This window comes from Phyllopteryx taeniolatus, chromosome 12 (assembly GCF_024500385.1).
Source record: "Phyllopteryx taeniolatus isolate TA_2022b chromosome 12, UOR_Ptae_1.2, whole genome shotgun sequence".
In the NCBI taxonomy this organism is placed as follows: Eukaryota; Metazoa; Chordata; class Actinopteri; order Syngnathiformes; family Syngnathidae; genus Phyllopteryx; species Phyllopteryx taeniolatus.
The window spans coordinates 1,185,876-1,211,571 of NC_084513.1; the positions used below are offsets into that span (position 1 = coordinate 1,185,876).

At 43.6% G+C, this 25,696-nt stretch overlaps 1 protein-coding gene across 1 annotated transcript in view; it reads left to right on the forward strand.

The window, feature by feature from the left end:
* Positions 1–2,952: 2,952 nt before the first annotated feature.
* LOC133486406 (kalirin-like) overlaps positions 2,953–25,696 on the forward strand; it is a 218,457-nt gene continuing 195,713 nt past the window's right edge. The window contains 1 exon segment of the mRNA XM_061791478.1: positions 2,953–3,258. Within this exon segment, the coding sequence (XP_061647462.1) occupies positions 3,192–3,258 (67 nt within the window). The 5' untranslated portion in view covers positions 2,953–3,191.

A 25,696-nucleotide genomic window follows, 5' to 3' on the forward strand; every position in this document is an offset into this window, starting at 1 on the left:
CTCCTAAATCAATGAGATTTTTATTTAACCTGTATACGCTACATATGTATGTATGTATTATATGCACGTATGTATGTATGTATGTATGTATGTATGTATGTATGTATGTATGTACTGTATGTGTATAGCAACTGTATGTACTGTATGTATATAGCAACAAACACATTTTTATTAAGTATTTACATTTCATCATGTTTGGTTGTCAGTATATTATTTGTGTGAACAAATATGTGGTTAATTCCAAAATTATGATCTATTGTTAAAATACACTTTTTAGAGGAACCATTCAAGGGTGCTGTTGATGCATTCATTCAAAATTAAGAAAAGTAATCAAAATGTAAACATGCAGCCCTATGGGGGGGTACAACCCAGTGCAAAGTGTAGGCCGGTCCCAAGCCTGGATAAATGCAGAGGTTTGCATCAGGAAGGGCATCCGGCTTAAAACTTTGCCAGACAAATATGAGCATTCATCCAAAGAATTCCATACCGGATCGGTCGTGGCCCGGGTTAACAACGTCCGCCATCAGCGCCGTCAACCTGCAGGGCGCCGGTGGAAATTCAGCTACTGTGGGTCCAAGTCGAAGAAGAATAGGTGGAAAGCAGGTTCTTCGGCAGAAAGAGAAGAGTAAAGCACAGAGCTTAGAACTGAATGTGGGGACTTTGAATGTTGGGACTATGACAGGAAAATCTCGGGAGTTGGTTGACATGATGATTAGGAGAAAGGTTGATATATTGTGTCCAGGAGACCAGGTGGAAAGGCAGTAAGGCTAGAAGTTTAGGGGCAGGGTTTAAATTATTTTACCATGGTGTAGATGGGAAGAGAAATGGAGTTATTTTAAAAGAAGAGTTGGCTCAGAATGTCTTGGAGGTAAAAAGAGTATCAGATCGAGTGATGAGGTTGAAACTTGAAATTGAGGGTGTTATGTATAATGTGATTAGTGGCTATGCCAGAGAAATTCTGGAAGGAGCTAGACGACGTAATTCTGAGCATCCCAGACAGAGAGAGAGTCGTGATTGGTACAGATAGTAAGGGACATGTTGTTGAAGGAAATAGGGGTGATGAAGAAGTGATGGGTAAGTAAAGAACTTGGAGGGACAGATGGTGCTAGACTTTGCAAAAAGGATGCAAATGGCTGTAGTAAATACTTTTTTCCAGAAGAGGCAGGAACATTGGGTGACCTACAAGAGCGGAGGGAGAAGCATGCAGGTGGATTACATCTTGTGCAGACGATGTAACCTGAAGGAGGTTACCGACTCTAACGTAGTGGTAGGGGAGAGTGTGGCTAGACAGCACAGGATGGTGGTGTGTAAGATGACTCTGGTGGTGGGGAGGAAGATTAGGAAGACAAAGGCAGAGCAGAGAACCATGTGGTGGAAGCTGAGACCGGATGAGTGTTGTGCAGCTTTTCGGGAAGAGGTGAGACAGGCTCTCTGTGGACAGGAGGAGCTTCCAGAAGACTGGACCTCTAAACCCAAGGTAATCAGAGAGCCAGGCAGGAGAGCACTTGGTGTATCTTCTGGCAGGAAAGGAGAGAAGGAGACTTGGTGGTGGAAACTCACAGTACAGGAAATCATACAAGGAAAAAGGTTAGCTAAGAAGAAGTGGGACACTAAGAGGACCGAGGAGAGGCGAAAGGAATACATTGAGATGCGACATAGGGCAAAGGTAGCGGTGCCAAAGGCCAAACAGGTGCATATGATGACATGTATGCCAGGTTGGACACTAAAGAAGGAGAAAATGATCTATACAGGTTGGGCAGACAGAGGGATAGAGATGGGAAGGATGTTGACTGGTGCCAGTAGTGTACTAGATAGATGGAAAGAATACTTTGAGGAGTTGATGAATGAAGAGATGAGAGAGAAGGGAGAGTAGAAGAGGCAAGTGTGGTGGACCAGGAAGTGGCAATGATTAGTAAGGGGGAAGTTGGAAAGGCATTAAAGAGGATGAAAATTGGAAAGTTGGTCCTGATGACATTCCTGTGGAGGGAAGTATGGAAGCATCTAGGAGAGGTGGCTGTGGCGTTTTTGACCAGCTTGTTCAATAGAATTCTAGTGCGTGAGAAGATGCCTGAGGAATGGAGGAAAACTGTGCTGGTGCCCATTTTTAAGAACAAGGGTGATGTGCAGAGCTGTGGGAACTATAGAGGAATAAAGTTTAGAAAACAGTGGTGAGGCCAGCCATGACGTACGGATTAGAGACAGTGTCACTGAAGAGACAAGCAGAGCTGGAGGTGGCGGAAATCAAGTTGTTGAGGTTCGCTCTCGGAGTGACCAGTTTGGATAAAATTAGAAATGAGCTCATCCGAGGGACGGCCAAGGTTCAATGTTTTGGAGACAAAGTTAGAGACAGCAGACTTGGATGGTTTGGACACATCCAGAGGAGAGAGAGTGAGTATATTGGTAGAAGGATGATGAGGATGGAGCTGCCAGGCAAGAGAGCTAGAGGAAGACCAAAGAGAAGGTTGATGGATGTCTTGAGGGAAGACATGAGGGCAGTTGGTGTTCGAGAGGAGGATGCAGGAGATAGGCTTACATGGAAAAGGATGACGCGCTGTGGCGACCCCTAAAAGGACAAGCCCAAAGGAAAAGAAGAAAAAGAAGAATCAAAATGTAATCACATGTAATTAGTTATATTACTTGAGAAAGTAATTGAAATAGTTACACTGCTATATAATTGTAGTATGTAATAGTAACTTGTAATTGTAACCAACTACATTTCTGGAGTTATCTTCCCAACACTGCATGAATAATAAATGTCTGTGTCTCAGCATTGAAGATGGATCCACATGCGTTCAATGCTTGTATTTGGTCATAGTCTCACTCTAAGCAACACATACAGTATGATGCTAATAAAGGTCAGTGGATTGAATTGAGGGAGGGAGGGCGGGAAGGAGGAGGCGGGCGGCTGGAAGGGAGGGAGGGGGAGGCAGAGAGACCCTGGCGGAGCAGCGGGGAGGTTGGACGGGGAACAATAGAGAAGGAGCGCCGCCAGCCTTCAGGCTCCAAACAAACGCAGAAGGCGACAGAAAGCGAGCTCGGGAGCGGGATGGAGGCCACCTAAAGTGGACCCTGGTCATGTGAGGACTAACACCGAGTGTTTTTTTTTTTTTTTTTTTTTTTTTTTGTTCCCCCGCGCCTGTCTTTTGTTTGGACTCATTTCTCGGTGGGATTGTGTCGAACCGAAATCCGGCATGAACCCCGCAGAAGCGGCCGAGGAGGCGCCCGGCGACCCCGACACTGATGCGTTCTTCAAAACAGGTAAGGACGACCGCGGTGGGGTGAAGGGGTGGGTAAGGAAATGAACCCCGAAATGGGCCAGATATGGGACCTCAACGCCTGTTCTCAATGTGAGGAGGGAAGCTCGTTTGTGGGCTGCTGCTGCTGCTGCTGCACATCAGCCCGGTGTCCTTCTGCAGCTTTTAACATCTCCTCCCAGTTTCTTTCTAGCTGTGTGTGCACTTTCTATGTTTGTGTGTGTGTGTGTGTGTATATATATATATATATATATATATATATATATATATATATATATATATATATATATATGTTTTTTATGTGTGTGTGCATCTAAAAAGCGAGAAGACTCCCATTCTTGAAATCAGCTGCTGCAAGACGCCAGGAAATGTGTTCGCTAATGTGCGACTCAATGACGTTATCTCAATGATGTTCAAGCCTCTGCAGACGGCGCGTGCGCGCGCGCGCGAGAGCGTTTCGTCTGTGTTGGTGTCCCCAGTGTTCGCGGAGACGTCACGTGACTGTGTGCACGTATTTTTTTTTTTTTGTGGGGGGGTGTTCACTGGAGTGTCAATCAATCGATGGGCTCTGGGATCGATTGGTTTTCTAGGGAAGTGATCAGGGCTTGAACTGGTCGTCATGAAGTAATTAGAGAGAAATGAATAGCAACCTCCGGCATGTAATTCTGGAATCTTAAGTGTTTTAGGATCTATTAAATAATTTTCACAATATTTCACAAATTGTAAAATGGACTAGTTTAACATTCATAGTTGGTATTAGAAGAGTTTTACTCTCCACTCTTGACTAATTGCTAAAAACTAAGGTAAAGGCATGACTGGAGACTTGTTGACTTGCTTGAGAGAGCAGACTCTCTTTCAACATGAGCAATGCGTTGATGTCAATCGATGCTCTTTATCAAAATACCTGCAAGCTGCAGGGCCAAGTTGCCACGGCAACACAATGTGATCAAGTTAAAAGCATGGATGTATTCCCTGATATGTCAAAGATTTACTGTACATCAGCAGACCAAAGAGCAGATGTAATTGTGTTGGATTTTTTTCCCATTTGAGCTGTAATTGTTTCGAAACAGCATTAACATTAACAGAAACTGTTGTTAATGAAACTGACTGTGAATTATGCTCGATTGTTTGTTTTAAGGCACGGTGGTCGACTGGTTAGAGCGTCTGCCTCACAGTTCTGAGGACTGGGGTTCAATCCCTGGTCCAGCCTGTGTGGAGTTTGCATGTTCTCCCCGTGCCTGCGTGGGTTTTCTCCGGGCACTCCGGTTTCCTCCCACATCCCAAAAACATGCATGGTAGGTTGATTGAAGACTCTAAAATTGCCCATAGGTGTGAATGTGAGTGGTTGTTTGTTTATGTGTGCCCTGCGATTGGCTGGTAGCCATTTTAGGGTGTACCCCGCCTCCTGCCCGAAGATAGCTGGAATAGGCTCCAGCACGCCCGCGACCCCAGTGAGGAGAAGGGGCTCAGAAAATGGATGGATGGATGGATGTTTGTTTTAAAAAACACCAAGGCTGACATAAAATGCTGCAATATGCATGCCAGACCAGAGGTTGGCGATGTCACTTTTGTAAAGAAACACTACACTCAAGTACAATAAATGCTTATCCAATAGCATCCTTTCAATACTCATGCCTGTTTAGTAATGCACTAGTAGCTTCATATTGGTAGAGAAGCTTTGAAACACAAATGGTAGTTTTGGAGTGTGACGTATTAGCGCATGGCCAAACTTAAACATGCTTTTACTCTTTTTCAGTATTTATTCTTAAGAATGTACACTTTGAGAAACGTTTTCAAATGTTTGCATTTTCAAGCTAATACAACGCCACTTTTGTCAGTTTTGAGTAGGGTTTTGCATCGAGAATCGAGAACGGAATTGTTCAAATTTAAAAATTTCGGTTCCCACTTTCGATGCCGAGTCCTCCGACCCCGAAGAAGTGCCGAAAACCAACAAAGAAGCAGCTAAAAACAACGAACAACACGCACGAAGACATGTTTGTGCCCAACGGCGGAGGACAAAAGTGTTTCTTAACTTTGTTAAAATTAATGACCAGTCGCCTCAGTGCAACACTTGAAATAAGATTATATTGTGCAAAGGAGGCTTTCCCAATGTGTAGCGTCTGATGCGCTCCGAGCCTCAGACTACACCGCGCGGAGCTTCAGTTGAAGTCAACTCTCAGTCAATTGGGTGAGTGAGACAATAAAATACGTCTATGCTAACAAGGTAAACGGTTAGTTGCACATATGCACTTATGGTTTTAAGCATTTATTTTAGTCTGCAATCCAATGTAAGAGCCAGACAGAAAAAAAAAACGTGTGAAGTTACTTTTCGTGTCAAACTGCTGAGTTCTGGTGAGTACCCTTCAAAATAAAAGGATACATGCGTAAAACAGGAAGTCAAGTTAAAAGTTGCAGATGTAAACCATTTGACGTGATAAAACAGTCCCAAACAACAATTGTAACTGTGCTAAAAAAAATGTGGGAGGGGCCATAGGGGTCGGGTGCAGTGCGAGCTGGGCGGTGGCCGAAGGCGGGGACCTTGGTGATCCAATCCCCGGCTACAGAAGCTGGCTCTAGGGACGTGGAATTTCACCTCTCTGGTAGGGAAGGAGCCCGAGCTGGTGTGTGAGGTCGAGAAGTTCCGACTAGATATAGTCGGACTCGCCTCCCCGCACAGCTAGGGCTCTGGTACCAGTCCTCTCGAGAGGGGTTGGACTCTCTTCCACTCTGGAGTTGCTACGGTGAGAGGCGCCAAGCAGGTGTGGGTATACTTATTGCTCCCCAGCTCGGCGCCTGTACGTTGGGGTTCACCCCGGTGGACGAGAGCGTAGCCTCCCTCCGCCTTCGGGTGGGGGGACGGGTCCTGACTGTTGTTTGTGCCTATGCACCAAACAGCAGTTCAGAGTACCCACCCTTTTTGGAGTCCTTGGAGGGGGTGCTGGAGAGAACTCCCACTGGGGACTCCATCGTTTTGCTGGGGGACTTCAATGCTCACGTGGGCAATGACAGTGAGACCTGGAAGGGCGTGATTGGGAGGAACGGCCCCCACGATCAGAACCCGAGCGGTGTTCTGTTATTGGACTTCTGTGCTCATCACGGATTGTCCATAACGAACACCATGTTCAAGCATAAGGGTGTCAACACGTGCACTTGGCACCAGGACACCCAAGGTCGCAGTTCGATGATCGACTTTGTGGTTGTGTCATCGGACTTGCGGCCGCATGTCTTGGACACTCGGGTAAAGAGAGGAGCGGAGCTGTCAACTGATCACCATCTGGTGGTGAGTTGGCTCCGATGATGGGAGAAGATGCTGGTCCGACGTGGCAGGCCCAAACGTATTGTGAGGGTCTGCTGGGAACATCTGGCGGAATCCCTTGTCAGAAGGAGTTTCAACTCCCACCTCCGACAAAACTTTGCTCATGTTCCGAGAGAGGCGGGGGACATCGAGTCCGAGTGGACCATGTTCCGCGCCTCCATTGCTGAGGCGGCCGACCGGAGCTGTGGCCATAAGGTGGTTGGTGCCTGCTGTGGCGGCAATCCCCGAACCCGTTGGTGGACACCAACGGTGAGGGATGCCGTCAAGCTGAAGAAGGAGACCATGGCCTTTTTGGCCTGTAGGACTCCTGAGACAGCTGATCGATACCGGCTGGCCTGTGGGACTCCTGAGGCAGCTGATGGGTAGCAGTGTGGTTTTCGTCCTGGCTGTGGAACAGTGGACCAGCTCTACACCCTTGGCAGGGTCCTTGAGGGTGCATGGGAGTTCGCCCAACCAGTCTACATGTGATTCAGGAGTATGGGGTACCGAACCCCCTGATACGGGCTGTTCGGTCCCTGCACGACCGGAGTCAGTGTTTGGTCCGCATATCCGGCAGTAAGTCAGACTCATTTCCGGTGAGGGTTGGACTACGCCAAGACTGTGCTTTGTCACCGATTCTGTTCATAACTTTTATGGACAGAATTTCGAGGCGCAGCCGAGGCGTAGAGGGGGTTTGGTGGCCTCAGTATTGCATCTCTGCTTTTTGCAGATGATGTGGTTCTGTTGGCTTCATCAAGCCGTGACCTCCAACTCTCACTGGAGCAGTTCGCAGCCGAGTGTGAAGCGGCTGGGATGAGAATCAGCACCTCCAAATCTGAGACCATGGTCCTCAGTCGGAAAAGGGTGGCGTGCCCTCTCCAGGTCGGGGATGAGATCCTGCCCCAAGTGGAGGAGTTCAAGTTTCTTGGGGTCTTGTTCACAAGTGAGGGAAGAATGGTGCAGCGTCTGCAGAGATGCGGACTTTGTATCGATCCGTTGTGGTAAAGAAGTAGCTAAGCCGAAAGGCGAAGCTCTCGATTTACCGGTCGAGCTACGTTGCTACCCTCACCTACGACCCACAGCTCATGACCGAAAGAACAAGATCCAGGATACAAGCGGCCGAAATGAGTTTCCTCTGCAGGGTGTCCGGGCTCTCCCTTAGAGAAGCTCGGTCATCCGGGAGGATCTCAGAGTAGAGCCGCTGCTCCTTCACATCGAGAGGAGCCAGATGAGGTGGCTGGGGCATCTGATTCGGATGCCTCCCAGACGCCTCCCCGGTGAGGTGTTCCGGGCACGTCGCACCGGGAGGAGACCACGGGGACGACCCAGGACACGCTGGAGAGACTACATCCTTCGGCTGGCCTGGGAACGTGTCGGGATCCCCCCGGAAGAGCTGGATGAAGTGGCTGGGGAGAGGGAAGTCTGGGCGTCCCTGCTAAAGCTACTGCCCCGCGACCCGACCTCGGTTAAGCGGTAGAAAATGGATGGATGGATGAACAAATTTGATCGAGCACCTGAAGAATGTACACGAGGAGCATGCCGCGTTCAAGCAACGCAGCGTGGAGGGGTGGGGGTGGTGTGAGAAAAGTCCAATGGACTCAAACTCTGGACAACACCTGTCCATATAGCTGGGACAGTGAGACAGTTAGAGTAAGCATGTCATTAACAGTATTCATAAAAGTACTTAAATTGCAATAAAGTAATTTAATTACAGTACGTTAACACCCATTATTTCTGTCATGTTGCAATGTTGATTTGACCTAAACTTGTCAGTGGCCAATCATTGAATGCCCCCTTAGAGGTCATTGGTGTTTTAACTTTTGTCTAAAATGCTCGAGAATAATTTGAGCCGGGACGGCTCCAGCACGTCCGCAACCCTTGTGAGGGTAAGCTGTACAGAAAATGGATGGATGGATGGATACGGTGCACAAGTATATACAATAAATGAAAAAGTCATGTAAATAGACACATCTTGTGATCGGATCGGTGATTGGTTATCGTTTTTTGTTTTTTTTATTTGCTGATCGGTGATCGGCCCCAAAAATCCTGATCGTGTAAAGCCTACTATTTTTGTATGTACTGTGATGAACCTTAACAAGCAACCCAAAAGTTTTGTAACAGCACAGTGGTGGTGGCGCCAGAGTGCTCACAACACAGTGAAATGCCTTGTCACTTTTTCGTTTGTGCAACCGGCTGCACACAGCTCATTAACAAGGCGTATGTGTATCCATTTCCTTCAAGTTCCCGGCGAGGTTAGTTGTCTATTGTTCGTCTGCAATGCATCTCAGGCCCGCTGACGCCCTAATGGATGCGCTCTGCGTCTTGAGTCCGTCAGATTTAATAATGTCTTTTCAGCGCCGCCGTGTCTCTCCACTTGACACTTTGGCGAGATCGCATTAGTGGCGGCAAAGGTTTCTTGCAGTGACTCGGTTTCTTCAACAACATGAAATTGGCCCTGGGTTTGATTTATAGTCTTAAAGCTAGGTGATCGAGAAACTCATATGGAGTGAAAGAAAAAAAATAAATAAATAATGCGTTTAATTGGCTGAAAGGTGTTCTATGTTGTAAGATGGTTGATTGTTTTCCACGACTCAGACTGTTTCTTAATGATTTGCCACAAAAATGAATAGAAAGTAAGGGTTGTGACTCGGGCTCATATAATTGCAAACAAAATGATTTTTTTTTTTTTTACCCGCAAAGGCTGTGATTTGAATGGTTATTGGGAGCAGAGAAGTCAGGGAGAGAAATCAATACTGTGCTTCATGCCTGCCTGTGCATGTAAATTTCAGTTGACATGTTTGATATTTTTCCCCTCGCGAGGTAAAAAAACTCACTGAGTGCGTGCTACGTGAGCTACATGCTGAGGGCAGAAATTCAGGTGGCCAATCAAAACACATCTTCCGTTGTCATGATTGAAGAGGGCGACCCCCAGCCGCTACGTATTAAAGCAGGATGTAGAAGGAAAACCGGAGTACCTGGAAAAACCCACGCAGGCACGGGGAGAACATGTAATCTCCACACAGGCGAGGCTGGGATTTGAACCCCGGTCCTCAGAACTGTGAGGCAGATGTGCTAACTAGTCGTTCACCGTGCCGCTCAAAATACAACATCTAAAGTCAAATCTCCTTGAAGTTGTATTTTTCAGATATGACCATAATTTTGCAGCAAAATATCCTTCTGAATTTGCACAAAACTTCGGCAATCTAGCCACCGTCATGCATGCCATGTCCGAGCAAGGGTTAACTTTGGGTCCGTTTTGCTTTCTATTTTTGGGGCTTTTTTGTGACAGTTACTCTGAAAAAGGAGCATTTTTAACAAGATTAGTTACTCGTTTCTTATTGCTATCATAGTTATGCTAAATATTAAAATGCTACATAAACACTGTCGGTGCAGTTAATAAAGGCTTTATGATGGTGACAGTTTGCCCCCTGATTTGACATATTTCCATTATTTCCTATGGGATTTTTATTTTCCATATTCAAAGATATCAAATGTATGCAAATTATTCACATTTGCTGATGAATGAATTGCAATTACAAAAGCGCACAATAGGAGTTGATTGCGAGTGCACGCGAATATTAAGTATACACACAAGCAAAAAAAAAAAAAATGCTGCACGTCAATGTTAATCAGCCGTTTTATAAATAGAAGCATAATTATCAGTAGCAGGAAGTGACACACACACAAACACACACACACAGACACACACTTGTATATCTACATGCATGCTCTTAAGCAGACGCCGGATGCTACAACCAGTATGTTAGCATATCAATACAATCTTCCTTTACAAATAACGACTCATTTCTTGTTTTTGCACGAGTGAAGGTTGATGTGTCGGGTAACAAAACGGCGAAGACTGCGATTATCTTTGACTCTTTGCAGAGAATTTGTCTTCAGCTTGAAGTCTTACATGATTTGTCGGGTCGTAGTTTTTATGAGGTTACTGGAATTCAAAAGCTGCATATTCCCGGAAGAGCCCGGTGCCCCGGCCGTCACAAGGGGAACAGAAACGCCAGGTTGTCCACGAAATTGGCTAGTAATGTCTGTCAACCTTTTGCGCAAGGCCAACGATGGGGGCTGAGGCTGCTTCATCATGCTGAGTGTCATCTTGTAGTCTGAACTGAGATGATGTCACCACTCTTAATCTCACCTCAGATGGGGCATTTTAACGATTAGGTAATCTATTTCATCATAAATAATCAATAAACTAGAACAGAATATCCATATTTGTATTACATAAGTGTACTCCTTGATTTATGTGGAATGACCAAGTGTGAGTTCATTACTGGCTGCAAATGACACTTTAACATGAAACGAACATCCATCCTAATCTACACTGTCTGGATAATGTATTGGTACACACCTCCTTATTAGTTAATCAATCAGAAGTTGGGCTAGAGCCCTTAAAGAGAGAGTTTTCAGTTTAAAATTATTATTTTTTTGTCCAACATGTTAAAATTGTCTGTATGACCGGACAGTAAAGTATTATTAAAGTGATCTTTTGAAAGAGCAACCCTCTCTGGCCCCATCTAATGCCTCTATCCATCCATCCATCCATCCATCCATTTTCTGAGCCACCTATCCCCACAAGGGTCACGGGAGTGCTGGAGCCTAACCCAGCTATCATCGGGCAGGAGGCGGGGCACACCTTGAACTGGTTGCCAGCCAATCGCAGGGCACATATAAACAAACAACCGTTCGCACTCACATTCACACCTACGGGGGATTTAGAGTTGTCAATTAACCTACCATGTATGTTTTTGGAATGTGGGAGCAAACCGGAGTTCCCGGAGAAAACCCACGCAGGCACGGGAGAACATGCAAACTCCACACAGTTTGAAACCCGGACCTCAGAACTGTGAGGCAGACGCTCTAACCAGTCGCCCACCTTGCTGCCCTAATGCCTCTAATTTAATTTTAATTATTACTTTCCAACCGGGCACGGTTGCACTGAGGTGGCCAGGTGGACACGATGCATTGGTGTCTTCCTCTAGGTCAATTCTAGCGGGCAGTCGACAGGCTCGTGGCCGACTGAGGAGCACTCTGAGGGGGCCAGGCGAGTACGACGAACCGGTCTCTTCCGTCACGTTTTTTGTTGTCCAGGTTTAGTAAGATGAGGGCATATCTTCAAGCAGAGACACGCGGGGGCAGGGGCATGGGCGTGGGTGTGGGTGGATGCGTGGACTGAAATGAAGCTTCATTCAAATATTGCTAGCAGTTTGAAAACTGCATATATATACCCTTTAATCCCAAATTCTTTATCTTCACAAAATATTTTGATCAATAGTAGGCATCCAACAGTTTAGGGAAGTCCCTTTTCTACTCTACAGAGCACAAAGCAAGGTTCATAATAGCATGTTTAGATGAGTTTGGTGTGGAAGAACAAGCCCATCATACAGTACATCATGCTATGATGAATGGGCAAGAATTGCCTTATACAAGTCATTCCAGAAGAGTGCAAATAGTGTCCCCTGTTAAATTCTAAATGGCCACCTGTCCAAATACGTTTGGCCACAAACAGTACATATATTTATATACAGTTCATGTATGTCACGTTACATAATTTAGCACTGTGACACTCCAACATTCGTCAAAAGTAACAATCAACAAGTCTAGCCAGGCCACCTTTTGTGTGTTCGTTTTGGCTGGACACTTCTAGAATGACATTGACCTGGGACTAAAAGTGGTTCAGTGCGTGTGTGTGTGTGCTTCTGCGTGTGTGTGTGTGTGTGTGTGTGCGTGCGCGGTGAGCAGAGACATTACACGGCCGAGTAACCAGTAATCCGTTCATTGACTTTGAATTCAAACACACATAAAGCACATTGCTTTCCCCCAGCTTTCAGCCAGATGCACCTTCAATTTAAAGCAGATGGGGGAGGGAGTGTGTAATGGGGTGATTTATTTGGGGAAGGGCTGTCGGAGGGTTCATATTACTAATCAGACTCTCAACCGGCGGCGCAGCGTCCAATTTGTGGGGTCCACTTAATCCATTACTGAGTTCATGTAAATGTATTCAAGCGTGTGACAAAGACTTTTGTTTGCACACACATCAACGAGAGCTTGTCAGCAATTGATTAATATGAATCAATTCATACGATCATGATGTTGAAGGAATTTTCTTCATAGAAATGAATGGAAAGTAGAAGTAATCTGTTCCAGGGTAAATATGTCTGCATGATCATAAAATCTTGATTGACTTTAACATTATAATTGTTTTTAAGTGTATACAAATGGAACAGTTAACCACTGTTCATTGTACTGTATAACCAGCAGAATTTTGACAAAGGTACGTGTAGAAGCCAGAACATAATAACGGCCCAGAATTTTTCCGCTTTAAAATCGAATAGGCCCATAACGTAATAACTGGCCAATAACGTAATAAAAATCCGGAACCTATAACGTAATAACTTTTGGCCCATAACGTAATAACTTATGTCATTGGCTGGTTATTACATTATTGGCCTGGTTAAAAAAAAGGCTTTGCAAATGTAATAACTGAGCCCATAAGGCTAGAGGTGTCAAACTAATTTTTGTCACAGGCCACATCGTAATTATGACTTCCCTCAGAGGGCCATTATGACTGTGAACCCAGAAAATGAATTATCATCTCATATATACATATATATATATATATATGGATGGAAACAAACAAACATGCGCACACACACCTACGGACAACTTAGAGTCTTCAATAAACCTGCTGTGCATGTTTTTGGGATGTGGGAGGAAACCAGAGTACCCACGCAGGCACTGGGGAAAACATGCGAATGCCACACCTCAGAACTGTAAGGTGGATGTGCTAACCAGTCGTCCACCGCGCCGCCCATAACTGTACACTGATCTGATTAGCATTTTATGCTGATCTGCCGATTCGATCAATGACGTCATCGATCGGCTCCGCAAAAGACATTTACTCTGCGTCGCCGTCGCGTATGAATCCAAAAGCTAGTTTCATTTTAGCCTTGTCACGTGTCTTCTCACGTGTCTTGTTTTGTTACAGCAATAAACTAATTTTATTCCACGAAGTTAGCACCCATTATTTCTGTCATGTTGTAATGTTGATTTGACCTAAACTTGTCAGTGGCCAATCCTTGAATGCCCCCTAGAGGTCATTGATGTTTTTAAGTCTAAAATGCTAGAGAATAATTTTGAAGATACGTACTCAGTATACAGTGCTGGAGCCTATCCCAGCTATCTTCGGGCGAGAGGCGTGGTACACCCTGAACTGGTCGCCAGCCATTCGCGGGGCACATAGAAACAAACAACCATTCGCACTAACATTCACACCTACGGAGAAGTTAGAGTCTTCAATCAACCTACCGCACATGTTTTTGGGAGGAAACCGGAGTACTTGGAGAAAACCCATGCAGGCACGGGGGGAACATCCAAACTCCACACAGGCAGGCTGGGATTACAACTTTGATACTACCTCTGAAGGAGGAATATCACATGATATTATAGTGCCATTTATAGAGAACAGCAACACACAAAAAAAGGCAGAAATATAACGGCTTTGTAGACAGTATAAAATGTGCTGTAAATACCTCTATTACAGCTCAGGTACTCTGAAGGCAAAGAATTGACAACTTTGTCAACTCCATCTTTGTTCTGTATATTCGGCAGGCTAAGTAAAAAGTGGTACAGGCGGTGTCACACCTCGAGGCTTGCCTCCCATTTCTCATCTGTGCAATTTATATGGAGCCACGGCCTTGGAAAAAGGTAAACAGGTGCCTTCCAAGCTCCGATACTACATCAGAAGGGAGAATATTGTTGGGATGACTTCGAGGTGCAGTGGATAAATGCCAGCTTATACAAGCAGTGTAAAAGAGCCTATCGGCACCATCTCCTGCCCGTTGTACAGCTCTGATATTCGCTGTACAATATCACAATATCACCTCTTTAACCTGCACACTCGCGTCAGTGCCGTTCTTCTATGGTGACACAGAAGGCAAATGGAAAAATGTCGGCTTCTCCAGACAGTGTAAAAGGTGTCGTCCTGCCTCTGTTACATCGCTGATACTACCTGTGAAGGCAAATGTTACTGAGATGTTTTGCTGTCTCCACGCCCCCTATTCCCTGTCAGTACCATTTATACAGAAAAAATGGCAGCTTTTCCATCCATCCATCCATCCATTTTCCGTACCGCTTCCAACTGGAACCTATCCTATGGTACACCCTGAACTGGTCGCCAGTCAATCGCAGGGCACATATAAACAAACAACCATTCGCGCACACATTCACACCTACGGGCAATTTAGAATCATCAATCGACCTCCCGTGCATGTTTTTGGGATGTGGGAGGAAACAGGAGTGCCCGGAGAAAACCCACGCAGGCACGGGGAGAACATACAAACTCCACACAGGCGGCGCTGGGATTTGAACCCCGGTCCTCAGAACTGTGCCAACCAGTCAGTGCCGCTGCAGCTTTTTTTGAATGTGTCTTCAGTGCTCGTGGAAGCCGTGTGATCCAATCACTTCCTGTCACATGTTCAGGGTCAAAGTGCGCACAAGCTGGCCACCGCCCTGTTTCCTGAGTCATGGCGAGGACACTCACAGAGAGGTGCTACTGAACTGTGATTTATTTATGTGTGTGCGCCTGCTGGCGTGCATGTGTGCGTGTGTCTTTATGCTGCCATCACAAACAATGCAGTGTTGCTGACGAGAGAGCAGGGAATCCCTCCCTCCATCTATCCCTTTGTCTCCCGTCTACACACCCACTTGCAGATGGGTGTGAAGTACCGTGTGTGTGTGTGTGTGTGTGTGTCAAGCAGACACAAGTAGTTCTTATGTGGATTAGCACTTATTACCCACCGGGGGACAAGTGAGAGTGTTAAATAGATAAATACAAAGAAAGGACTTCCTTTCCTCCGCCTCTCCCCCCTCCTTCTTTTCTTTGTCCTCTCTATCCATAAAAGCTTCCTTCTCTCCACACACACATGCAGCCATATGGTGTGTGCGTGTGGACTGTGTGCGTTAGTGTAATGAGCATCTGTTTTCAATGTAATCGATCACAAAGAAATCTAGTGTGTGTGTGTGTGTGTGTGTGTATGTGCGAGAGAGTGTTTGTGTGTGTTACTCGCTGGTTAGCAGTGCTAGCTAATAGATCCTGATGTTATTAACTGCTGTGAGCAAGTGCGTGTGCGTGTGTGTGTGTTTGTGAGACGTGTCCCAGGATGCTTTTATACTTTTATTTAGATGAACAACTAAGGAGTTAAAAGCCTCACATAATCAAGTCTTCCCTCACGTAAAAAAATAAAAAAAATACATTATTTAAAATTAAATTACATTACCTTCCTGTGTGGAGTGTGATTCTAATCACTGCTCTTGCATGGGTTTCTTCTTCTCTGACTTCCTCACACATATATTCCAAAAGAATAGGCTAGGTTGATTGAAGATTCTTTAGTTGTGCATAGATGTGAGTGTGACCCTAAATGTTTTTTTTTTATATCCTGTGATTGGCTGCACGATATGAGAAATAAAAGACATTGCGATTTTCATTAACCTTGTGATATGAATTGTGATGTTAAAAAATACAGGATAATATACACGTAACATGAGAAAACCAGCACACATTTATTTTTCCCTCTCTAGATAAACTATGCTCAATAGAGCAAAAAAGTATACGGAGTTATTTGTATGAAGTTTAGCTTCATTTAAAGGCACTGTTGTATTGAGCAACAGTCCAGCCAGACATGAAGTTAAAATAATTTCTTGTCATTAGCACATTCCTAACACTATTCATTTGTTTTAAATCATTGTTATTTTACACCTATGTTTTAACATATACATTGGAATTTCCATATTTAAGTGCATTAATTGAAGCAAAACACGTCTATATGTGAAGTTTATCCCTTCAATAATGTAGTAGTATAACAAGTATAATCTGTTGCGACATGCATTCGTTTGTCACATTCTGAAGAGAGATACAGAAAATGCTGGTGTATAACTGTTTTCCGTGTCCTCATTAATAGTTATTATCCAAAAAAAGAAGTATATAACACCCTGGGCTGCTGTGTGTGTGTTGTTTGATTAATTTACTGTAACATCGGTGGTAATCCTAATAGCATGTCCAACCAGGTTCCTCTACTGGTCACTTATTAATATTACAGTTGACTCACTGTATATCAATACACCAACATTGCACAGGACTCTACGATGGCGGTGGCTATTGCGCATGCTGTCAGGATTCAGGTTGCGAGTTGGACCCAGATGCAGAGAGGAGAGGGAGGGTAGTTTGTGAACAAATGTTTATTATAGATTGGAAGACACAAACACACACACACACACAAGGGCTGGACTCAGGGTGCTGAAACAGCAGACCTGAAACATAAATACAGTACATTGCGATGACAAGGCTCAAACGATATATTGTGCAGACCTACTGGTGACCACTCCAGGGTTTACCCAGCCTCTCGTCCAGTCAGCTCGGATAGGCTTCATCTTAACTGTGACACCAATAACGACAAGCTTTTTAGAAAATGCATAGATGGAAGAAACGAATACAGTGGTGCCTTGAGATACAAGTGACAAGTGATACTTTTACGAGAGATGAGCTGTCGATCGGCCGATTTTTTGCTGTGACTTGCGAGCGCAAACTTGAGAAGTGAGCGCTGTATGGCGGCATGTGACCCAACTCACGTCACAACAAGCGGCAGTTTGTTTAGTTAATATTCTTAAAAAAAATGAGGCTTCAGGCTGTTTATTGCCACTCTCAGCTGAAGGTTACTGTTAAACTAAACTGGTTTGGCAGTAATAATATTAAAAATTATCATGATTATTTTGATCAATGTTGTAATCATGATTATTAATCACGATATTTCCACATTAGAGAATAATCTTTATTTTTATTGCACCACCTTTTAACAAACAATATGTAACAGTTTTCAGCTCAAAATTAATCTTTAAGTAAGAATAAGTGATAGATCATTTAAATTTTTTTTACCCAAATAAAGGGCTAACTGAATAAATGTACTATTACAAAATGCAATTGCAAATTACAATTTAATGGAAGAAAATACAGTTAATGCATAGAAGGCAATAACATCAGGCTGTAAGCACCAACTTTTTATTTTAAAATTATTCCTCATGTTAGGAAAAACATGTTTTTTTTTGCACTAGTTTTCAAGAAAGATGTAAACAGTTTTCAGTGCAAAATGAAACTTTAAGTAAGACTAAATGATAGACAACACAGGGTCACAAAATATTTTTTTTTATAAGTCATCTAAGTTTTTATCAACTGATTTAGGACCATTTTGCATCGCTGAATCTTAAAATGACATCGGTTTCTCTTGTTCAGGTCAGGTTTTTGTGTCAAGTCTTTAACACTAAGTAAGTTCCTGTAAATTAAATGTTTGTTGTTAAATGTGTTTTGTTCAAAATTTAGGGCACAAATCTATGTTTATTTGAACCTCTAAATACTCACAAAAATACTCACTAAATACTCTAAACCTCTAAATACTCACACGTGTACACAGAACATGGGGCAATAGTTCAAAATGTTGACCTGATTGACCAGACCTGAAACCAGTGTGATTCAGCACATTAAAATTGTCCTTAATCAGCTAAAAAGTCTTAGACAATAAATTTGTTGTTGACCAGTGTAATCAAAAATAAAATCCATCCATCCATCCATCCTCAACGCCGCTTATCCTGTTCAGATTAACGGGGCGCTGGAGCCTATCCCAGTTGACTCCAGGTGAAAAGCAGACTACATACTAAACTGGTCGCCAGCCAATCGCAGGGCACATATATACAACCATTCACACTCACATTCACTGCCACTGGGTGGGAACTGAACCCACGCTGCCCGCACCAAAGTCAGGCAAATGTACCACAACACCATCAGTGACCGCCAAAATTAAAATTTCCCCAAGAATTTAAAATATATCAATGGGATAACGATTACTGCAATCATGAAGTGCAACTCAATGGAAGCAAATCCAGTTTATACATAAGGCATTAGGCTGTAAGCACCAACTTTTCATTTGAAAATTCATGTCCATATAGTAGTCACTGATGGTGTAGTGGTACACTTGCCTGACTTTGGTGCAGGCAGCGTGGGTTCAGTTCCCACTCAGTGATGGTGGGAATGTGGGTACGAATGGTTGTCTGTGTCTATATGTGCCCTGCGACTGACTGGCGACCAGTTCAGGGTGTAGTCTGCCTTTCACCCGAAGTCAGCTGTGATAGGCTCCAGTGCCCTGCGACCCTAACCAGGATAAGCGGTGTTGAAAATGGATGGATGAAATGGATGTCCATATAGTGAATTATCAAGGATGGTATGGTTCCATTGTTTTGCTGCAAAGAACTTGACATTTGTGATTTTCCTCTTTTACTCCCGGCGTTTTTTACTGCAGTAAGGCCAGCCTCCACTCGAAAAGACGAAGTCAAGCCAGCCTAGCCTATGCGTTACTGTAACACGCTGGCAACTCGGTGCAAGGGCCAACTTCAAAATAAAAGCTTCACATATAATACATGGACATCAATGCCTTGTTAGGCTTTTATTTTGAAGTTGGCACTCGCAGCGTGTTGCCGACTTGTTACTGTAATGTTTAATATGAACTATCACAATCACAATCACAATTGAATTGTTACTCCTTGTACTATTCCAAAGTAGTAGTCCAACAAATGAAAAATCCAATTTTGATTATTTGAGAACTTGTGCAGGGTGCTGCTTGCTTGTTATTTAAGCAGCTTAATTAAAACCATGCATTCGTCCCCTGATGGTTGGCTGACTAGGTTGAGAAAGTGCTTCAACTTAATATGCAGGGCGCATTTTAAATGTGAAAATCGTAGACTATCAGGTTAATTTAATCATGACGACAGCCAAAATCGTGCTCACGATTAAAATTCGATTCGTTGTGCATCACGAGCACCATCTTACAACCTGTTATTTCTGCCCAAAACATCAGTCCACCATCTCCTTGCTGATCTTGCAGCCTTGTTGGAGCATTTTGTTCATCCACCAACCATCCAGAATGCCGTCCATCTGGACAAGCCAATGTCGACAGCATCCATCACTGAATAAAACTCTTTGAAAATTTGTCTGTGAGATCTCCTTGTGACATTGCTTAGCAGTGGCTGAAATACCGCTTTATTCATGACTGCAAACTTTTTGAGGATCCTGCATTGGAGAGGATTCTCCCTTTTACTGGCTCATCCCAGCAATCTTTGCTTGACCAGTGAGAGCATGTCTTGAACATACACACAAAACCACTCACACACACACACACACACACGTCCAAACAGAAAACACAAAATAGACCTTGCTTAAAAAGCAACAGCATGCTTGACCCTGCGTAATTACTCACCACCATTACTCACCAGTGTGTGTGTGATGGCTCCCCAGTGGCTGGCTGGGCAGATAAGAATGCAAGAAGTCGGTCAGATCCCAACACAATTTAAGTGATCTCCGACACTTATATTAATCACAGTCCTCTGTCAAATATGTCCAGTATTTGTGTGTTACCTTCACCAAGAAAATCATGTTTCAAGTGAATTGTGATTATGTTTCTGTGCAACTTCTTTGTGTTATGTTGTTTGGTCAGAATTCTTCCTTGGAGTTTTCTACAATTTTAGTGAGAATCCACACATGTGAAGGAATGGCATTTCGTAAAGAGCGTGAACTTCTTCCAAATTCCTTGTTAGTTAGCAGGCTACTGCCTGGTTCATTGATGACGACGTATGATGTCATGAAACGATAAATGGTACCTCTTTTGATTCTGAGGATGTGATATCGGCTTCATCATGACTCAAATGACAAAAAAGAGAAAATATTTTCCTTGAGCAAAATTGGCAAATTGTGTTTGGTAATACCTGGCAGTCTACTTTCTGATTGATGGAGAATGACGTAAGACGTTTACAATAGATTAACAGGACCGAAGCAAAATGTCGTGGGCTCATTATTGGTACGGCAGAGTTTATTGAAATAATCCCGATCTTTGATAACTGATGACACTTAATTCGTATATCTATAAAATCTTCTGCAGTTTGAAATATGATGCTATGTATTCAGGACCAGAAGATATGTTTCAATTGAAACAACTTTTTTGTGTAAGATTTACATGAGCTGTTATTTCAAACTGAGGTTTATCCGTATCTGACAGAAGATGCGGCAACAATGTAAACTGGATGTGAACATTTGCAGTTAATGTGTTCTTATCCTTCCAACTCTGTCCTATCTCACCAGATACCTCACCAGGTTGTAATGTGTTGCAGTGACGTTGACCAATTCCAATGAAAATCTGTAAAACAGAAATTAAAACAGAATAAAACGATGAGCTCATCTGAGATGGACTAACGGAAGTGGAAAAATGTGCTGTGGTCTGCGTAGTCCACATTTCAAATTGTTTTTGGAAATCATGGACGTCATGTCTTCCGGGCCGAAGAGGAAAAGGACCATCCGGATTGTTATCAGCGGAAAGTTCAAAAGCCAGCATTTGTGATGGTATGTCTGAAGGCATCATTGATGATGAGTTACATACAGGTTTTGGAGCAACATATGCTGCCATCCAACCAACGTCTTTTTTTATGGATGTCCTTGCTTATCTCAGTGCAATGCCAAGCCACATTCTGCATGTGTTATAACACCATGGCTTCCGAGTAAAAGACTGCGAGTACTAGACTAGCCTGCCAGAGGTCCAGACACGTCTCCTGTTGAAAATATATGGCGCATTATGAAGCGCAAAATACAGAGACCCCGGAGTGTTGAGTAACTGAAGTTGTATATCAAGAAAGAATGGGAAATAATTTCATCTCCGCAGCTTCCACAGTTAGTGTCCTCAGTTCCTAAATGCTTGTTGAGTGTTGTTAAAAGGAAAGGTGATGTAACACAGTGGTAAAAATACCCCTGTCCTAGCTTTTTTGGAACGTGCATCAAATTCAAAATGAGTGAATATTTGCAACAACAAAAAAAACAACAACAACCCAAAGTTCATCAGTTTAAACATTAAATATCTGTTCAATTGAATATAGGTTGAAAAGGATTTTCAAATCATTGTATTCTTTTTATTTACGTTTTACAGAACTTCCCAACTCTGGCTGTCAAACTTTATTGCTAAAATGCATGCATATGTAAATCCGCGTCTGCTGATGCTCAGCTTAGACATTTTGACTTTTCCTCCCTGATTGGTGGCCCTTGTATCCAATTTCGATCCACCAATTGGTGCTAAGGAAGATGGCCTGATAGGTGGTTGGATCCAAGGAATCCTGTTCACCCATCGGGCGCCAGCTACACTTGCTGGTTTCCAGTGAGTTAGAGTCTTTTTGCCTCGTGGTGGCTGGCTGTTATTAAATGTGAGCAGTCAGTCTCCATCCATCCATCTATTCATTCATCCATTTTCTTCCGCTTATCCAAGGTTGGGTCGTGGTGGCAGTAGCTTTTGCAGGGAATCCCAGACTTCGCCTTTGGTCACCGCCCAGCTCACATTGCACCTGACCCCTATGACAACTCCCACAGGTGGTGAGCCCATGGGAAGGGGGACCCACGTTACCCTTTCGGGCTCTGCCCGGCCAGGCCCCATGGGTGCAGGCCCGGCCAAAAGGCGCTCGCCTTCGAGCCCCTCCTCCAGGTCTGGCTCCAGAGGTGGGCCCCAGTGACCCGCGTCCGGGCAACGGAAAACGACATCAGGGTTTTTGGAGCCATGCTTTGTATGGTTCCTCACCTAGGACCTGTTTGCCATGGGTGACCCTACCAAGGGCATAAAGCCCCAGACAACTTTGCGCCTAGGATCATTGGGACACACAAACCCCTCACCACGATAAGGTGACGGCTCAAGGAGGGGCAGTCAGTCTCCATACCTCTCATTTGTATGTATTGCTGCTACAGCTGAGTTGAATTTTGAATTGTCTTTGTTGCTCGCGCTGACAAACGGTATTTGCATGAGTATTTAACTACTCTTGTTAGGGGGTATATTGTTGTGCTGTGTAATTGTGGGCACATGTTGGCCTTTGGCCTGTGGACATTTCTAGTCTTGCTCGAGTTTGGTTGGGATTTGTGTTTTCATATCGTTTATTCTGTAACCATTTTGTATTGTGCTCAAAGTGTAACCTGAGTCAAAGGAAGGCTTCTTTTTATTATAGAAGTTAGTTTTTAGTATTTGGCTGTATGTAATTTGTTTTGGATGCTTGTTTTTCATGTTCGACTGCTGGATATTAATAAAGTACCACCTATGCTCACCATCAACTGTTATTTCAATGTTAGTTCCTTTCTCCTTCACGAGTCGCCAAAAATGCCTTAAAATAACATAGAGGACTCATCGGGGATATACAGTCCAGCTTACAAACCTGTCCTGTGCATGTCGAGTTTGATTATTTTCTCAACGCCCATGGCATCATTTCTGCTTTGAGATCTTAGTAGCAGAGCCATCGCTAGACCAAGTTAAATGTCGCTACAATGTGGCTCTATGGCAAATTGCTGACAACTAACTACAGCATTCTATATGAAAAACAAACTTTTTGTTCAAAGTGTTTGTCCTTTTTTTCATAACATTATATTTTCATCTGGCTTGCGAGATAATTTGGATTGGAAATGCCCTGAATGTCCTGTTTCAAACTATTTTAGTTTTTTAAACAATTAAATGTTTAAAAAAAATTTTTTTTTATGCCTGGCAGTTGTATCGGCTGGATTTCTCATGAATAAGTGACATGTAAATAAGCGTTGCTCTGATTAGATCGCTCATTTTCCCCAATTAAAATATGGAAAACCACTTGGCTCTGATTGGTCTATATCACGGCATCTACTAGTGTCTAGAAACTTGGGGCGGCCAAGCATTTTTAGCGATGTCGCGTCCTTTGATGTCTTACTATCATTGTGAAGCACAATTCACCAAGCACTGGATTGTGTCCCTCTTTCAATGTTGGTGGAACTAAATGTCGTGTTGTGACTCTTCAGTGCAAAAGGATGCCCAGCATAGATGGGTGGCGATCCATTCTGCTCGGGGAAAAGTGTCATATAAGGTGGTTATTGACTTTACTGCTGACTAATGTTTAAACCTTGGTCGGTATCAGTTGGTGGTGCGCACTGCTGAAGCCGCTCGTCAATAAACATCTGAGAATAAATACGAACGAGGCTGATTCATCGTCACAGTTTTCATTTGTCTTTTTGCACAAGTACTCTATGTACATTCACTTTCGATTTTGGACAAATGGAGAGTTGATCAAATCCTGCTCATGTATTCCATTTTGATGTGATGTTGCCTTGGAGTTGAGAAATAAAGCCAGATACTGTAGATCTGAGTAGTAATATGCCGTCATGTGTTTTGAAGTGTTACCATTTAGGACTGCTGATGGCTTTGGTACTTTTGAGTTTCAGAGTGGTTCCATTTATGAGCCTTCACATATCTTGTTGCCAATGCTAATTGCCCCGTTATCCCGAGCTGTGCCGATAGCAAAAGCCTTTATTGACTACTCTGCGTCAACAAGGAAAAGACTTATTGTGTGTATGAGCATGTGAGTATGTGTTGTAAGTGTCTGTTATGGAGAAACACAATGGAAGTAGAACGTGGTCTGTATAAAATGTGACCACAAATAAAACGTAATTCTTTGTCTCAGTTGCTCATTTACAAGTTAAAAAATTGACGACCTGCTAACGTCTGCTCATTAGGAAGCGTTAGTACATAAGGATGTACTGATTCTATATTTGTTGTCAGTCTTGCATAAGATGGCACAAATTCACACAATTAATTTTAAAAATTAGCTACCCAAGTAGAAGACTGCAAAAAGCTACAACCCACGAGACGATTGTAAATTCATTTCCTGTATTTAATATGAAGCACAAGATAAAAAAATATACAATTAAAAAGGTGCAGTCCGAACCTTGACAGCCATATCATGTGGGTGGCAGTAATAAATAATAAATGCATATACAGCATATACGAGATGCAGTGTGTTTACAAAATACAGTATTTTATATATATATATATATATATATATATATATATATATATATATATATATATACACACACACACAGCGGCTGAAATAAATATTTAACACGTCACCATTTTTCTCACTAAATATATTTCCAAAGGCGCTATTTCACCAGATGTTGGGAACAACCCAAGTAATCCATCCATAAATACATACAAACATACAAAGAAAGTAGAACAAATAAGCTCATTAAGTTGTGTGTAATAATGTGAAATGACACAGCGAAAAAGTATTGAACACGCCAACTGGTATTTATTTAATACTTTGGACAAAAACCTCCATCCATCCATCCATTTTCTGAGCCGCTTCTCCTCACTAGGGTCGCGGGCGTGTTGGAGCCTATCCCAGCTGTCATCGGGCAGGAGGCGGGGTACACCCTGAACTGGTTGCCAGCCAATCGCAGGGCACATAGAAACAAACAACCATTCGCACTCACACTCATGCCTACGGGCAATTTAGAGTCTCCAATTAATGCATGTTTTTGGGATGTGGGAGGAAACCGGAGTGCCCGGAGAAAACCCACGCAGGCACGGGGAGAACATGCAAACTCCACACAGGCGGGGCCAGGGATTGAACCCGGGTCCTCAGAACTGTGAGGCTGACGCTCTAACCAGTCGGCCACCGTGCCGCCGACAAAAACCTTTGTTTGCAAAAACAGCTTCAAGACGCCTCCTGTATGGAGAAACTAGTCACATGCATTGCTCTGGTGTGAGTTTGGCCCATTCCTCCACACAAGCAGTCTACAAATTTTTAAGATTCCGTGGACTTCTTTTATGGACCTTGAGTTTCAATTCTTTCCATAAATTTTCGATAGGATTCAAGTAAGGTGATTGGCTGGGCCACTCTAGCAGCTTTATTTTTTTTTCTTTGAACCCAATGGAGAGTTTCCTTGGCAGTATTTTTGGGATAATTATCCTGCTGAAATGTCCACCCTCGTTTCATTTTCATCATCCTCGTAGATGGCAGCAGATATTTGTCAAGAATGTCTTGGTACATTTGCGCATTCATCCTTCCTTCAATAATGTGAAGTTTACCAGTACCATTTGCTGAAAAGCAGCACCCACCATCATGTTCTCACCTCCGAACTTCACTGTTGGTATGGTGTTTTTATGTGCAGTGTCATTTCTCCTCCAAATGTGGGGTGCATTATGGCACCCAAACAGTTCAATTTTGCTCTCATCCGACCACACTATATTCTCCCAGTATCTAACTGGCT